At 40.1% G+C, this 16,853-nt stretch overlaps 1 protein-coding gene and 1 pseudogene across 2 annotated transcripts; both read left to right on the top strand.

Moving 5' to 3' along the window:
• Window positions 1-11,382: 11,382 nt before the first annotated feature.
• LOC106577716 (tyrosine-protein phosphatase non-receptor type substrate 1-like) lies at window positions 11,383-12,564 on the top strand (annotated as a pseudogene).
• A 1,536-nt stretch (window positions 12,565-14,100) lies between these two features.
• On the top strand, window positions 14,101-16,412 carry LOC106577670 (uncharacterized). 2 transcript variants are annotated; one of them, XM_014155988.2, is made up of 6 exons: window positions 14,101-14,185; window positions 14,336-14,689; window positions 14,792-15,142; window positions 15,334-15,468; window positions 15,665-15,726; window positions 15,839-16,412. In XM_014155988.2, exons 1-6 carry the CDS (start codon window positions 14,140-14,142, stop codon window positions 15,977-15,979), a joined length of 1,089 nt encoding a protein of 362 aa, XP_014011463.1. In that variant the 5' UTR covers window positions 14,101-14,139; the 3' UTR covers window positions 15,980-16,412. The 2 variants fall into 2 exon arrangements, with proteins under 2 accessions (XP_014011463.1, XP_045557355.1); XM_045701399.1 differs by lacking the exon at window positions 14,101-14,185 and having other exon boundaries at window positions 14,202-14,689.
• The last annotated feature ends 441 nt before the right edge of the window (window positions 16,413-16,853 follow it).

Here is a 16,853-nt window from a genome sequence, read left to right as displayed (position 1 = left end):
GTGGACCTGGGATTCCTGGAAGTGCCTTCTGATGAAGATAATCAAAGGTAAGTGAATATTTACAATAGTATATTTGATTTTAGATGACTCCAAGATGGCGCTAACCTGTATCGCCTAGCCTATTTTTCTGAGCATAGCACCTCGTTTATTGCAAAGTGTGATTTCAACCCCCTTTCTTTGTGTAACCAGCCTTTCATAACAGTTCCATCCGCTAGGGACGTTTTCATGTATGACATAATTAGTATTCAATGTATGATCCATCCTGTGTATATGTAATTTTGTGTGATTATTTAGATATTTAGTAAATAAATAATGAAACCAAATTTTGTATTTCTGATTCAACTTGTTAGCCAGGGTTTGTGAAGATAACCAAGAATTCTACGACGTTCACATGAGACTGAATAAGGTGACGATTAATAATTGACTGCTATTGATATATGTAACGCCCTGGCCATAGAGAGGGGTTTTTAGTTCTCTATTTTGGTTAGGCCAGGGTGTTACATGGGTGGACGTTCTATGTTTATTTTTCTATGTTGTTTTGTTTCTTTGGTTGGCCATGTGTGGCTCTCAATCAGGAACAGCTGTAGTTCGTTGTTGCTGATTGGGAGTCATACATAGGCAGCCTGTTTTTCCTTTGGGGTTTGTGGGTGATTGCTTTCTGTTTCATTGTGAGTACCTGACAGAACTGTCGGCTGTCATTTTTTTGTTTATTTGTATAGTGTTCTATTTTCGGTTTATTAAAATCTTGAATATGAATACACATCCTCCACTGCACCTTGGTCTCATTGCGACGACAGTCGTTACAATATAAAAGATTACCAGGTCTTTAAGAGTTTATTCAGAAGATAATAGCTCTATAAACATTCTTCCGTGGTGCCCCGACTTTCCATTTAATTACATTTACGTGATTAGTTTAACCTCTCTGGACTAGGCGGGACGAATTCGTCCCACCTACGCAACAGCCAGTTGAATCCCGTGGCGCGATTTTCAAATACCTTAGAAATGCTATTACTTCAATTTCTCAAACATATGACTATTTTACAGCATTTTAAAGACAAGACTCTCGTTAATCTAACCACACTGTCCGATTTCAAAAAGCCTTTACAACGAAAGCAAAACATTAGATTATGTCAGCAGAGTACCCAGTCAGAAATAATCAGACACCCATTTTTCAAGCTAGCATATAATGTCACAAAAACCCAGAAGACAGCTAAATGCAGCACTTCCACCTTCAAAACAAATGGCAAAAATAGTCATTGTACACCCCCCCACCAGCGGTTGGTGTTGGTATCCGAGGCACAAACGAAATGGTCGGAACCTACGTACGAGTAGTCAGCAGCCGCGTTGTTATGAGAATGGCTGTAACCTTTCAACCAAATCTCCTGGTGTTTGTGCTTCAAAACATTCAGTGGCTGTTGAGGCCTGTCTGTCACCACAGCAGCCGCGTGTGGCAACCTCTTCAGTACCTGCGAACTGAGACGAGGATATCTGTCTGTTATATCACAAAGTATTTCACCAGTGGGCGTCATTGGGTGAGTTGCAGGACTGATGCTATTAGTGTCATTGTAAGGGGTGACAGTCCCCCACAAGGCGGAAGATGTATCAGCGGAAGCAGAGTACACTCTGCGCCTTGTTGTTTTTCTTGCTGAGATGGCCACAGTGCTTGCAGAAGTGTCCGAAGGGCAAGAGAAGTTCATCTCAACTACAGTATTGCACGACTTCAAGGAGGAGGGAAGTTGCTCATTCACAGAGACTGCTGGTTCGAAATCATGAAAAAAATGTTCAATCAGGTTTGCTGATGGAATGTATCGAGATATCGTAATATCTCTTTGAATCGGATTCTGCACCAAGAGGTTTCGAAACGTCTTTTTCCCAAGGGGTGCTTTTGACAAATATCCCTAGTGGATGACTGCGCTGCAGCTAGCGTTAGGGGAAGACAGTGTGGTCAGTGGAGAAGGCACTGTGACCTGTGACCGTACATGGTTGGTTTTCCAATCCACCAGTGGGAGTAACCAATCCATCAAGTCTGCTCCGAGTAGCAGGGGTTCAGATTCGAGGCTGGTAACGTACACAGGGTGAACGAGTGATACGTCCTGGAAGTGTAGTTTCAGCATGACTCTCAATGTGAGAGGCGAGGTAGTCTGAGTGAAACCTCAGGAGTGTAGTGACGCATTGTTCCAATTTTAACCAACGTTTAGTTGGCTTCAAAGCCCTTTTGAGATCATCGAACAATGTTTGAGAGATGAGCGATATTGCCGCACCCGAATCAATTAGCGCATGACAAGTTAAGCAGTCATCCAGGACTGTTTCCAGGTATGGCCGTTTAGACAAGGGAATGGTTTTACTAATAGCGTCTTACGTTCAAACCCTTTCCGGCGTTATTTTCACAATGTTTTAACCGGAATGCGTGGAAAACAACGAAATGCACCGTGGTCTCCTCATGCTACTGAAGAGGCGAGGGACAGAGAATTATCACTTGTCAAGCTAATATCTCAAATTTCAATCGGCTGGCTCTTTGTCCTTGCTCGAGAAATTAATAATAACCGAGTCTACCCTGTCCTGAAACACAAGAGACCGAAATAGAACGTTTGGCCCAACGCAGCTATTTGTCAAATTTCTATAAGTAGCTAGATCGTTTTCCAAGTACTAGAAATGTAATCACTACTTTACAACTCATAAGACAATCTGACGTCATCTGATACACGACACCGGAACAACTTCTATGAGCAACACACACACCACACGGTTCTATTTCAATCTAACGCCGTCTGTTTGTACAGCAATCTGTTTGCACAATTAATATACCTGTATATACTTAATTCAGTCATGAAGACCTCATTCTATTTTAGATTCCTCGCATGGGGCGTCAAAATACTGCATGGCAGTTTCTACAAGGTATTTATGGCCTGTCGTAAAGTCGCACGTCATGACATTTGTGTCATCCTCATCGTTGTCCTTGCTTGTGTTTTGTATAAGTTGCCCAAGAAAACAAACTTCTCTGCTGTGCAGGCGTAAGCATTATCATTGTCCACAATACATGCTTATTGTTTTGGTGGAGTATACATTAAGTTCAATCATGAAACTGGGATAACTAATTGTATGATGATGATGATGATGTTGATAATGATGATTCCACCATGTGTTTGTCTAAAAGGAACGCACACTCAGTCAAGTGGTCTGGCAGTCCCTTGTTTTTATAACCAGGTATGCAGACCATAAAGTTACTTTTTGTTTGCATGAGTTTGATGAACTGTAAACAGATCCTTCTATCAAATTCAGGTCATTTCCTGATGTCTTTGGAATTTGTTTTGCTATTCCTCTTAGGATCAAGAAGATGATGACACACTCACGTCGGTCCATTACGCTGCTCTGAATGTCATCCACAAGAAGCCAAAGACCCGGAGACAGAGGAGCGCCATGGAGAGAGACACTGTGTAGTCTGGGGTGAGGTGCCAAAACATGGACTGAAACGTCAACTTTTGCTCTTTAATAACTTGCAATGATTTTGTGTTTTCTACACTGTATGTATTACTATGGCTTTTTCATTTTGTGTTACAATTACTTGTATTCTGTCAAGATCCTTTTAACATTCATATTGTTGTGCACTTTAGATCCAATAAAACATTAAACTGCTTTCATATAGAGGTATTGCTTGGTTTGCATTCATATTTGTCTCTAATTTTCACCCATAAATTCAGTGTCTAACAACTATATTAGGCTTATGCTCAATGTAACAAAGCTATTTTTGGTTGTTTAATGCACTGTTAGTATGCATCTATTGACAAGTGTTTTAGTTTGTCTCAAACTCTTATTTACCTGTGTCCTGAAAATATATCTGTGGTGTTCTGAATACCCTAAATAGATTTTCCACTCATGTAAACTCATCTCTAACCCCCAGCAATGACTGTCAGTCCTCATCACACGCTCTCTACACACACCTCAGTACATCGTAATCATAAACAACCATGTCACTCTCTTCATGAGAAAATCTTATCTGAATATAATTTTTACAGTATATTGTTGAGAGACTGATTTCAAATATGACAATGTACACATTGTGATTTAGAAGTTTTCAGAAACTATTGACAAATGTGAACTTATAATTCCACCTTGCAGGACTACAATTCATGTATCTTTCAATAGGGAGCAGCAGTGTATATGGAAGTCCCTGTGAATGCTTCACCAGTAGAGTCGCATCAACTTTTAGAAGTTGTGAAAATGTTCAAATTGTTCACTTTCCTGTGACAGTTGATGTGTGTACTCATATCTGTCAGCAAAGGCCCAACAAAGACACTGTGGCTGTTAAGAATCTATAACAAGGTAATATCTACATTTATTACATACGTATTACACATCTGTATCATGTTATAAATCCATTTCAGAATCATAGTCACTTGTATCAAACAGTCTAGGTAGTCACCATCACTGGATCATTACTACTAACATCAATTAAGTTATTATAAAGTGTACCTTAGTTACCTGGAGGAGCCACACAATCACTCAAAATAAAACTGGTAGCAGGGTGATCTCTATATAATGAAGGCAATGACGCGTGTTTTTACGTGTCATTTATTAAAATTGATTTTCAGGGAGTAGTTGAATAAGAATGGGAGACAACCTATTTATTCAAGTTCTCTCTCCTCTGTAATGTGTTGTCCTCTTTTAGTAGTGTTGATAGCATGTCACTCACACCCACCCCCACACGTTGACAAGTTCACAGGTACTCAGCAGTCTTCTGTAAGCCCACGACGAGGCCGTATCTACATTTTGGTCAGGTAGACCTGCTGGCTTTGTGCACACAGGACCCTCCTACCTGCTCTCTGTGTCTCTGTATCTCTATGTGGTTTTCAGCAGGATGTCTATGTGGTGTCACTGTTGTTCTCACTATCTTTACTTGTTGTTCATGTTGCTCCTGACAGCTTAGAGTCACAGCAAAACAGTTAATTATCAAATTGACTGTAATATATTTGTAGTTATCTGAAATCTGTTACAAACCACAAAGAACTGCTAATGAACCCTATTTGAACTCTCTGAGTTAAGCATCTCATGTGTGATACAGCACCATCTATTCTAAGTTATGGTCCATGGGGAGGGGCCATTTTGTGATGATGTCATGGGAGAACTTTCAGTAAATTCTCAAACAGACATGTCTTATGAAGCACAAAAACTACTGCATGTTCCTCTGTCAGAATGAGACCAATAGAGGAGGATCCTCCTGATAGATTGCTTCCTTTTAGAACCATATTAACCACATAGTAAATCAGACTAGATGAAGTGTGTCACTAGCTGGTTGGCTGGGGTGTCCAATCAGGTATGGCACTCTCAAGTGTTACACTTAGTGAATGTTTCAGTGAATGATATACAATCAATGTAAGACTGACATGAAATGTACTTGTTTCATTGTGTAGGTGTTAACACCACATGTTCACACTTGTACATACAAGGGCTCCCGAGAGGTGCAGCGGTCTAAGGCACTGCATCTCAGTGCAAGAGGCTTCACTGCAGTCCCTGGTTCGAATCCAGGCTGCATCACAACCGGCCGTGATTGGGAGTCCCGTAGGGCAGCGTGCAATTGGTCCAGCGTTTCCGGATTTGGCCGGGGAAGGCTGTCATTGTAAATCAGTATTTGTTTTTAACTGACTTGCCTAGTTAAATAAAGGTAAAATATAAAAAATACACTATATATATAAAAGTATGTGGACAACCCTTCAAATTAGTGGATTTGGCTATTTCAGCAACACCTGACAGGTGTATAAAATTCCAGCACACAGCCATTCTTTCTCCATAGACAAACATTGGCAGTAGAATGGCCTTACTGAAGAGCTCAGTGACTTTCAATGTGCCACCATCATAGTATGCCAACTTTCCAACAAGTCAGTTCGTAAAATTTCTAATTTCTGCCCTCCTAGAGCTGCCCCGGTCAATTGTAAGTGCTGTTATTGTATAGTGGAAATGTCTAGGAGCAACAACGGCTCAGCCAGGAAGTGGTAGGCCCCACAAGCTCAGAAAACACGACCGCTGAGTGTTGAAGCGTATAGCGCATTAAAATTGTCTGTCCTCGGTTGCAACACTCACTACAGAGCTCCAAACTGCCTCTAGAAGCAAAGTCAGCACAAGAACTCTTCGTTGGGAGATTCATGAAATGGGTTTCCATGGCCGAGCAGCCACACACAAGCCTAAGATCACCATGCGCAATGCCAAGCATCGGCTTGGGTGGTGTAAAGCTCGCCGCCATTGGAACCTGGAGCAATGGAAACATGTTCTAGTAATTACTGTTCTCTATCTGGCAGTCCGACGGACGAATCTGGGTTTGGCGGATGCCAGGAGAACGCTACCTGCCCGAATGCATAGAGCCAACTGTAAAGTTTGGTGGAGGAAGAATAATGGACTGGGGTTGTTTTTCATGGTTCAGGCTAAGCCCCTTAGTTCCAGTGAAGGGAAATGTTAATGCTACAGCATACAATTAAATTATATACGATTCCGTGCTTCCAACTTTGTGGAAACAGTTTGGGGAAGGCCCTTTCCTGTTTTAGCATGACAATGCCCCTGTGCACAAAGCGAGGTCCATACAGAAATGGTTTGTCGAGATCGGTGTGGAAGAACTTGACTGGCCTGCAAAGACACCTGAACTCAACCCCTCGAACACTTTTGGGATTAATTGGAACGCCGACTGTGAGCCAGGCCTAATCGTCCAACATCAGTGGATGACCTCACTAATGCTCTTGTGGCTGAATGGAATCAAATCCCCGCTGAAATTTTCCAGCATCTAGTGGAAAGCCTTCCCAGAAGAGTGGAGGCTGTTATAGCAGCAAAGAGTGGACCAACTCCATATTAATGCCCAAGATTTAGGAATGAGATGTTCGACGAGCAGGTATCCACAAACTTTTGATCATGTAATTATTTATTTGTGGTATCGACTACTGCCCATAGCAATATATTGGAGTGATACAATATACACTGAATAAACCACATTAGGAACACCTACCTAATATTGGCTGGATGTCCTTTGTGTGGTGGACCATTATTGATACACACAGGAAACTGTTGAGCATGAAAAACCCAGCAGCATTGCAGTTGTTGACACAAACCGGTGTGCCTGGCACCTACAACCATACCCCATTCAAAGGCACTTAAGTCTTTTGTCTTTCTTATTCACCCTCTGAATCACACAATCCATGTCTCAATTGTTTCAAGGCTTAAGAATCCTCCTTTAACCTGTCCCCTTCCCTTCATTGACCCTGACTGAAGTGGATTTAACAAGTGACATCAATAAGGGATCATAGCTTTCACCTGATCAGTCTATGTCATGGAACGAGCAATTGTATTATTTCATATTGTGACGTTGATCCACAGTTGAGAATCCTGGCCCTTCTCTCCATCATAAGAACTGGAATTATCCTCTGCTGTCTGAACATCTTAATCGTTGTTTACACCACCAGGAAATAGATAAAGCTAAGTCCAGTGTCAATAGACTATAGATGGGTTTTGGAGTAAAGTAGGAGATACTGTATAATCGCTGTGCATTGCAAATTATGATTCATTGAGATTGCTTAGTTGCTCGTATTGCATTTGAAAAATATTTGCCTGTGACTTCTAATTCAATTGATCATCAGCATCCTTGCTTACGCTGTATGTGTAAATTGATGGAACTGCTCTCCTGAAATCCCTGTGTACCGAAGGTGCCTTCCTTTTGCATTAATAAATATATATTTAAACAACTGATACAGACTAAAATAGACTTCTCCTATCTCTTAGTTTCTGTACATAAAGTATGCCAGTATGTTTGTTTGTGCAGAGGGCTGCTGCAGACACAACCTACTGTTACCATGCTAAACACACCCACACATCATGCACTCAGTGAGCTGTTCACAGGTACCTGCACACTTTGGTCTGCTGTGAGCTCAAACAAATCTGTCTCTTTGCTTTGGACAGGCCTGGTTGGCCTTTCACTCACTATGTAGTTTCAGCAGGATGTCTATGTGGTGTCAGTGTGTTTTCTCTCATGTTTACATTGTTGATCACCACCATGACAATTAGAAACACAGTCCACTGACATACTGCATGCTATATAGCCTCTATCTATCACATGGGCCAGTTTCCCAGACACAGATTATGACTAAAAAGCATGTTCATGTTCATTCTTGAACTACGATAGTTGATTTAAAGTAGAAGTTGTATAAATGTATACTAGGCTACAGCTAAGAGCCCTACCCACCCAGGTACACCCCTGACTCCTACTAAACTGTCAGATGTTACACTTCAGATAGAGCATGATTCTGTGAATGATAGTGAATGAGACTGACATACAATAGACTTGGTTCATCCTGTCAGTGATTCCCCCATTTTCACTCATGATACTCCACCACTGTTCCCCATGGTACATATAAAGTTATGTTCTATGTATAACAGTCCTCCTATAGGTCATCAGGAGAACTGTGACTGTTGCATGGGGTGGGGCCAAGTCTATCACAACACTATCACAGCATAAGTTCGATACTAGAGCATACAGGTACATTCTGTGATGTATGCTTGAAAATGTTCTGCATGCTTACCAGACAACAGTATTACTTTAAACTCATTTTACTGATGGACATTTATATATCTCTTTCCACAGTGAAACCTCAGGATTAGACATCTTTGTCCAGAAAGTGCTTTCAATCTACAACATGTTCATCAAGATACCAATAACTGTGATTCACCCAACCTGCACAAAATATTATATAAAGTAAGCATTGGTCCACTTTAAACATTGATTATATGAGTGATTTTCAGTTATGCAGACCATGCTGGGCTGAATAAGGCATTTACAAAAATGACGCACATGTCCAGTCCAACCAATCACCAATAAGCCCATTGTAAAAGTGTTCTGTACATACTGTATGTCTGTATGAATGTTTGTCCAGAGGGCTTCTGCAGAGACAACCTAGTGTTACCATGCTGAATCCACCCACGCATCATGCACTCAGTGAGCTGTTCACAGGTACATGAACACTTTGGTCTGCTGAGAGCTAAAGACGAGGCAATCTCTACACTTTGGACAGGCCTGCTGGCCTGCTACACACTCTGTGGTTTTCAGCAGGATGTCTATGTGGTGTCAGTCAGTTACTCTCTTTGTCCATTGTTCACGCCCATCACAATTAGAAACACAGCTCTACTGACATACTGCATGCCATGTAGACTAACACAGTATCTTATCACTTACAAGATCATAGGTTTTATTCATTTTTGAACTGTAATCATTAGTTTACAGAGTGTAGAGTAGAAGGTGTATCCAGTCTACAGCCAAGAGCCCTACCCACCCAGGTACACGTCTAGACCCTACTGAACTCTAACGTGTTATACTTCATGTTTCTGTGAAATAGTGAACGTAAGACTGACATAAAATAGACTTGCTTCATCCTGTAAGTGTTTCCCCCTTATACACTCATGATGCTCCACCCCTATTCATCCTGTACATACAGTATCAAGTCACATTCTATGAATAACAGTCCTCCTATAGGTCATCAGGAGAACTGTAACTGCTGCATGTGGTGGAACCAAAGATATCTAAGGCACACAATTGATGTTGATACCAAGAGCATACAGGTACATATAATGTATGCTTAAAAAATACAAAATGTACAAACTACTATTTAAAAAACAACAACAACCTGTGATGGTAAATCAATCAATCAGTCAATCAAATGTATTCATAAAGCCCTTTTTACATCAGCCGATGTCACAAAGTGCTGTACAGAAAATGATGATTGGCAAAAAAGAAAAATGGTTGCTGGATGATATTTGAATTGTTCTTACACAGCCTATTTATCCAGATAAGAGTTTTAACAGAGTATTAAACAGCTTTCATCCAGCCAGTTTTTGCAAATGACTAGCATTGGTCCACTTTTAGCATTGATAATACACAGTAAGTGATTCTCAGTTTACCTGTGAAGACCATGGTGGGCTGGATAAGGCATCAACAAAAATGACCTGTCCAGTTCAACCAGTCACCAAACAGCCCACTGTTGAATTGTTGTCTACATGGGCAGACTTCTTCCACTCAAGACACAGTTAGTAAAGAAGGTGGCAACTTAATAGATGATCAATTCAATGTCAATTCAATTTTAAATTCAAATTCAATTCAATTTCAAAGGCTTTATTGGCAAAGCAAGTGCCAAAGCAAGTGAAATAGATAATTAACAAAAGTGAATTAAACAATGAAAAAGTCCATTTTTTTGTGGCAACAGGTCACAAATATTGCTGCTGTAATTGCACACTGTGGTATTTTGCCCTAAATATATAGGATTTTATCAAAATTAGATTTTTTTTCAAAATCTTTGTGGGGAAATAATCTGAGGGAAAAATGTTTCTCTAATATGGTCATACATTTGGCAGAAGGTTAAGAAGTGCAGCTCAGTTTCCACCTCATTTTGCAGGCAGTGCGCACATAGTCTGTCTTCTCTTGAGGGCCAGGTCTGCCTTCCTTTCTCAATAGCAAGGCTATGCTCACTGAGTCTACATAGTCAAAGATTTTCTTAATTTTGGGTCAGTCACGGTGTTCAGGTATTCTGCCATTGTGTACGCTCTGTTTGGGCCCAAATAGCGTTCTAGTTTGCTCTGTTTTTTTGTAAATTCTTTCCCATGTGTCAAGTAATTATCTTTTTGTTTTCTCATGATTTGGTTGGGTCTAATTGTGTTGTTGTCCTGGGGCTCTGTGGGGTCTGTTTGTGTTTGTGAACAGAGCCCCAGGAACAGCTTCCTTAGAGGGCTCTTCTCTCTAGGTGATGGCTTTGTTATGGAATGTCTGGGAATTGATTGCTTTTTGGTGGTTGTAGAATTTAATGGCTCTTTTCTGGATTTTGATAGTTAGCGGGTAATTCAGCTCTGCATGCATTATTTGGTGGTTTACGTTGTACACAGAGGATATTTTAGAAGAATTCTGCATGCAGAGTCTCAATTTGGTGTTTGTCCCATTTTGTGTATCCTTGGTTGGTGAGCAGACCCCAGACCTCACAACCATAAAGGGAAATGGGTTCTATATTCAATTCAAGTATTTTTAGCCAGATCCCAAATGTTATGTCAAATGTTATATTCCTTTTGATGGCATAGAAAGCTCTTCTTGCCTTGTGTCTCAGATCGTTCACAGCTATGTGGAAGTTACCTCTGGCGCTGATGTTTAGGCCGAGGTATGTATAGTTTTTGGTGTGCGCTAGGGCAACGGTGTCTAGATGGATCATCACACTCTGCCTGATATTTCCACTTCTCAGGGAGATGGGTAGGTCCAGCTTTTATACTACTGTGCTTATAGGGGGTACACCCTAAATTTGAAGATACACAGGAACTTTATTGATGCAATTCATATTTGTCTTTGTGTGTATTCTAGCTGCGGTACAATCCTCAACCATGTGCCTTGTTTCAGCCAACATAGGAGACACAATGACTTTGCACTGCTCCCGTGAAGGCAACTTGGCACTGCACTTCTTGTGGTTCAAGAAAACCTTGGGTGATGGTCCTCAGCTTACAAGTGTGACAATAATGCTTCATTCCACAATGAATTTAAAGGCAATCTTCACTTCTCAGTGCAAAGTGGCAAAGGAATAAAACACCTAATGATCTCAGACATGCAGCTCTCAGATTCAGCAACATATTAATGAGGGAGTTCTATTTCCAACCAGGTAGAATTTGGAGAAGGATCCATTCTTGATTTTAAAGGTACACAATCTGAATTTAGAGAGAAGATAACTAGAAATGAATGTTCCGAAACTAATCTCCAGCATTTTTGCACTTTACATTTTGGATATTCAATGTCTTAATTGAATGTGAGGTATTCGCACAATAAGACATTACTGTCGCTTACATTTTCAATAAATGTTGAGGACACAAAATAGGAAACACATTTGCTGACGTAAAAACATTTTTGTTCAGCGTCCGGAAACACAACCGTTGTTCAGCAGTCTGTGTCTGAGTCAGTCCAGCCAGGAGACTCTGTGACTCTGAACTGTACAATACATACTGAGACCTGTGCAGGAGAACACAGTGTCTATTGGTTCAGACATGGCTCAGGAGAATCCCATCCAGGAATAATTTACACCCATGGAGACAGGAGTGATTGGTGTAAGAAGAGTCCAGAGGCTTGTCCTCCTACACAGAGTTGTGTCTACAACCTCCCCAAGAGAAACCTCAGCCTCTCTGATGCTGGGACTTACTACTGTGCTGTGGCCTCATGTGGGGAGATAATGTTTGGAAACGGGACCAAGCTGGACATCAAGGGTAGGTGAAATATCTTACATTTCTGTTTATATCCATTGTTTAATCTACTATGTCTCAGACAAGAGGTCCAGCAGTCTCTTCTTTAGATGCAGCGGTAAATAGAATTCCTTATGTTGTATTACCATATAAAGAAGTGTGAAAGGGATTACAATAAAATTATATTTTTCTCCTTCATTTTATAATTGTTCCTCATGGGCCCAAGATGCAGACAGTCTCCATTATGTAGCTCTGAATCTGAGCAACAAGAAGAACAGGTCTAGAAGACACAGAAGCAACATGGAGGAAGAGATGGTGTACTCTGGGATCAGACAGTAGAAATGGATGAATGACACAGCCTTAATAACTGTTAACTTTATTCACTGTAACTGTAATGAATAAGTTGCATTGTTTCTCTGCCAAACTCATTTGACAATGACTACTTTGTGATAAGATAAACAAAGCATTTAACAATAATCAAGACAAAGGAAGTTGAAGGTATTTATTTGGGCCTTACTCCATAAAAATGTATGCTGCAGTGATGAACAGTTGTTTCTCTTCTCATGCCACTAGCACCCCTCACACACACAGCAACCTATTTACACGTACTCTGATGTCATTTCTTAATTAAGAAGAACATAAGACATAGTAGTATGCCTTTAAATTAGTAAACAAGAAGAAGTTTCAAGTGTTTTAAATGTTTTGTCATTTGTGTTTTAGATTTGAATGGTTCTCAGCAAAGCCAGTATAGGAATCCTCATGCCAACACATCAGACAAACAAGTTAGCAGAATTGTTGCATCAAGAGTGAGACTGGTTAAGAGTATTAAAGCTAAATATTACAGCATTAGATTTGAGTCTGACTTGAGTGAGTCTGTGTTTCATCCCCATAGCGCCACGGTGACAATTATGACCTGAACTATACTGCTCTGAAGATCACTGACAAGAAGGGTACCAAGCCCAGGACACAGAGGAGAGAACAAAGAGAACAGAGAGAGGAAGAAACCATCTACTCTGGTGTAAGTCATCAAGACAGGATGTGACATGCAAGGGTCATCCAATCAGCATCATTCTAAGTTAAGTCCCACCCTTCCTCTGAACTCCACTTTGATCTTGACTGTTCCAGTTTGAACTGGCTGTTATATACATTTCTCATTTGCTGTAGGATGCCTTTGCATGAGCCTAGCTTTGCCTAATATAAATGTAAAATAACCACTTTGCTGACCATAATTGTCCTGCAAGTGTGAAAGCTGATACTAGGATGGTTTCATAAGTCTGAAATCCTCAGCAATAGTGGTTGACTTGATTTTGTAGAAGTCTACAACAAAATGTATATCATGATTTTGCAAATGTCTGAAGTATTCATTTTCATGATAATGGTTGTATTATGGAATTCTATAACCTGCCCTTATACTTGTGTGATACTTCAATAAACATGTTTTTATTTTGAAGTTTACTGACTTGCCCAATTCTTACCAATTATTTGCACCTGGTATCAAAGGATCAAATCTTTATTTTGTCAAAAAGGTGCGAACCTCACCAGAGTTCACTTCCTCCTGAAAGCTTGAACTGCCTTCTACAGACATGAAGTGAGAAATACAATGTAAACCCCTTGTGTATGTCAAAGAGGACATATGAACCAGTAGTCTCAGCCACCGACCCAAATGATGAAAAACTACAAACCAGTAACTCTGACTTTACATCATTTGAAGGGCTGCTCTAACTATGGTATGCCACAGGTCACATGTTAGATTGTAGTTTTTATCACATGTTTTGTGCCTGTTCAGACAGCCAATAATATCACTCTGTTCAGAGTTTCCGCCTTCTTCATAATGATTACCTAATGAGTGTCATCATGTAAAAGGTGCCCTGTTGTCAGACCCCACACACTATACAGTGCAGAAAGGACATTAAAATGATGATTATATATTGGACAATCTTTTTGTTTTACGGCAATTTGGGTAAGTAAGACTTATTAATACGGTTCTTTTGCTTTTTTATGTCAGTCTTTCTGAATCAATTTTATTGACTATGTAGTCTGAATAATGACAATAATGTATAATTCTGTGCTATAACTTGTCTTTGATTTATTTAGTTTGTTTGCTTCACAGGTTGTGCACTTAACAACAATGTAATCCAACCAGACCCTTTGATAGTTACACAACTGGGACAAAGTGTATCACTAAATTGCTTTTTTCAATCTCATTTGATCAAAGTCTCTTGGTTCAAGCAAACTGTTGGACAGAAGCCTCTTCTCATGGCATCATCATATTATCCCTCTAAAAATAGTTTTCATTTTACCAAGGACTTTAATGAGACTAAACGTTTAAGTGTGAAGAGAGGAATTGACAGCTGTAACCTGACCATCTCCAAGACAGAGTCAGGGGACTCCGCTACATACTACTGTGGTGCTATGGAAGAGGGCGAAGTCACATTTGGGGAAGGAACTTTTTTAATTGTCAAAAGTAACTTAAGTCACTACCTAATGTGTGTTCATATAATGCTAAATGAATGAATCTAGCAGGAAAATAGAATGTACACACCATGATCTTACTCACTCTCTTCAGATTCAGGGTCCAACAGCATGTCTGTGCTCCAACAGCCTGTGTCTGAGTCAGTCCAGCCAGGAGACTCTGTGACTCTGAACTGTACAATACACACTGAGACCTGTGCAGGAGAACACAGTGTATATTGGTACAGACATGGCTCAGGAAAATCCCATCCAGGAATCATTTACACCCATGGAGACAGGAATGATCAGTGTAAGAAGAGCCCTGAGGCTGGGTCTCCTACACAGAGCTGTGTCTACAACCTCCCCAAGAGGAACCTCAGCCTCTCTGATGCTGGGACTTATTACTGTGCTGTGGCCTCATGTGGGGAGATACTGTTTGGTAACGGGATCAAGCTGGATGTTGAAGGTAAGTAGTCCATAACCAAAATACAGCACTACTTTTCTCCATAATGGTTTGAAATATCAATATGTAAATATTTCACCTTTAGTTGATAGTAGATTTCCAGTGATTTAACTTTAATAGCTAACTTTTATGCCAAATGCATTGAGGAAAAAATAATAAAAGAAAATAATGAAGCCTTGTTTTTTAACTTTCAGACCTTTTGGGTGATCAGAGTAATCTTATTTTCCCCATCATTATATCTTGCCTGACAACTACTGTGATTCTGAGTGTGAGTGTCAGCATTATCCTCTGTGTGAGAATGAAGAGGTCACGATGTGAACACTGTGCAGGTACAGTAAAAGTCTTCATAATTATCTTAAAATTAATGATAGTTACAGATAAAAGGCTCGCCCACCTTTTACCACTTCCCTCTCTGGCCTACTTCATTTTGAATCTGAAAATATTACATTCACAGTAGTATGTCTTTTTATTAGTAAACAACAAAAGCTTTTGAATATATTGAATGTTTTGACATTTGCCTTTTAGCAGGGACCCCTTTTCAGCAAAGCCACTATGGGAATCCTCTTGCCAGCACTTCAGAACAACAGGTTAGCTGGATTAATTGTACCGTATCAAGAATGGGTCTGGATAAGGAAAAGAGTACAGCATTAGATTTGACCTAGAGTCTGAATTGAGTGAATCTATGTTTCATCCCCACAGCTCAACAGTGATGATGATGCCCTGAACTACGCTGCCCTGAAGTTCACTGTCAAGAAGAGTACCAAGCCCAGGAGACAGAGGAGAGAACAGAGAGAGGAAGAAACCATCTACTCTGGTATGAGTCATCAAGTCAGGATGTGACAGTCCTCCAATCAGCATCACTTTAAGTTGAGCCCTACTGACCTCAACTTTGAGCTTGACTGTGTCTGTGTCACTTGGCTGTTTTGTACATTCCTCATTTGCTATACAATGTAATAGTCGGTTGTAGCTGTAGAGACAGTCACTGCATTGGCATATTCTCCTAATAACAACATAGAATCACTCAGATGCAGAGCATAATTGTTCATCAAGTGTGAAAGCTGATACTAGGATGGTTTCAGAAGTCTGAAATACTCACCAATAGTGGCTGAGGTTGACTGACTGGATGCATTTGTTTTTGTGGAAGTGTACAACAAAATGTATATAATGACTTTGCAAATGTCTGAACTCTTCCCTTTGATGATAATAGTTGTAACATGGAACTCTGTAACCTGCCTATATGTGTGTGATAGTTCAATAAACACCATTTTATTTCATATGTTTAATGACTTGCCCAATTCTTACCACTTATCTTAAGTTTGATTTTCTTCCATTTTGACATGAGTGTTTTGTGTAGATCGTTGACAAAAAAATGACAATTAAATCCATTTGAATCCCACTTTGTGTCACAATAAAATGTGAAGAAATCCAGTGTTGGTGTAAACTTTCTATAGGCACTGTATGTGCTACTAGTCTCAGAAACCAACTCAAATGATGAAAAAATACAAACCAGTAACTCTGACTTCATACCATTTGAAGATAAATAGCACTCCTTTGTGATAGCGTAAGCAATTTAGAGAGAATAGCATCACAGATTCATCTATGAATACATATTGTATCTGTATATAACGTGGGGCATTATTTTGACCTCACTTCCTCTTCAAACAACCCATGGAGCCAACCTAAAATTTGTGACTCCTGTGGTGCATGTAGAAAG

Source organism: Salmo salar, chromosome ssa18 (genome assembly GCF_905237065.1).
Source record: "Salmo salar chromosome ssa18, Ssal_v3.1, whole genome shotgun sequence".
Taxonomy (NCBI): Eukaryota; Metazoa; Chordata; class Actinopteri; order Salmoniformes; family Salmonidae; genus Salmo; species Salmo salar.
The sequence above is the reverse complement of the archived record's forward strand: the minus strand, read 5'-3'. Positions and strand labels throughout refer to the sequence as shown.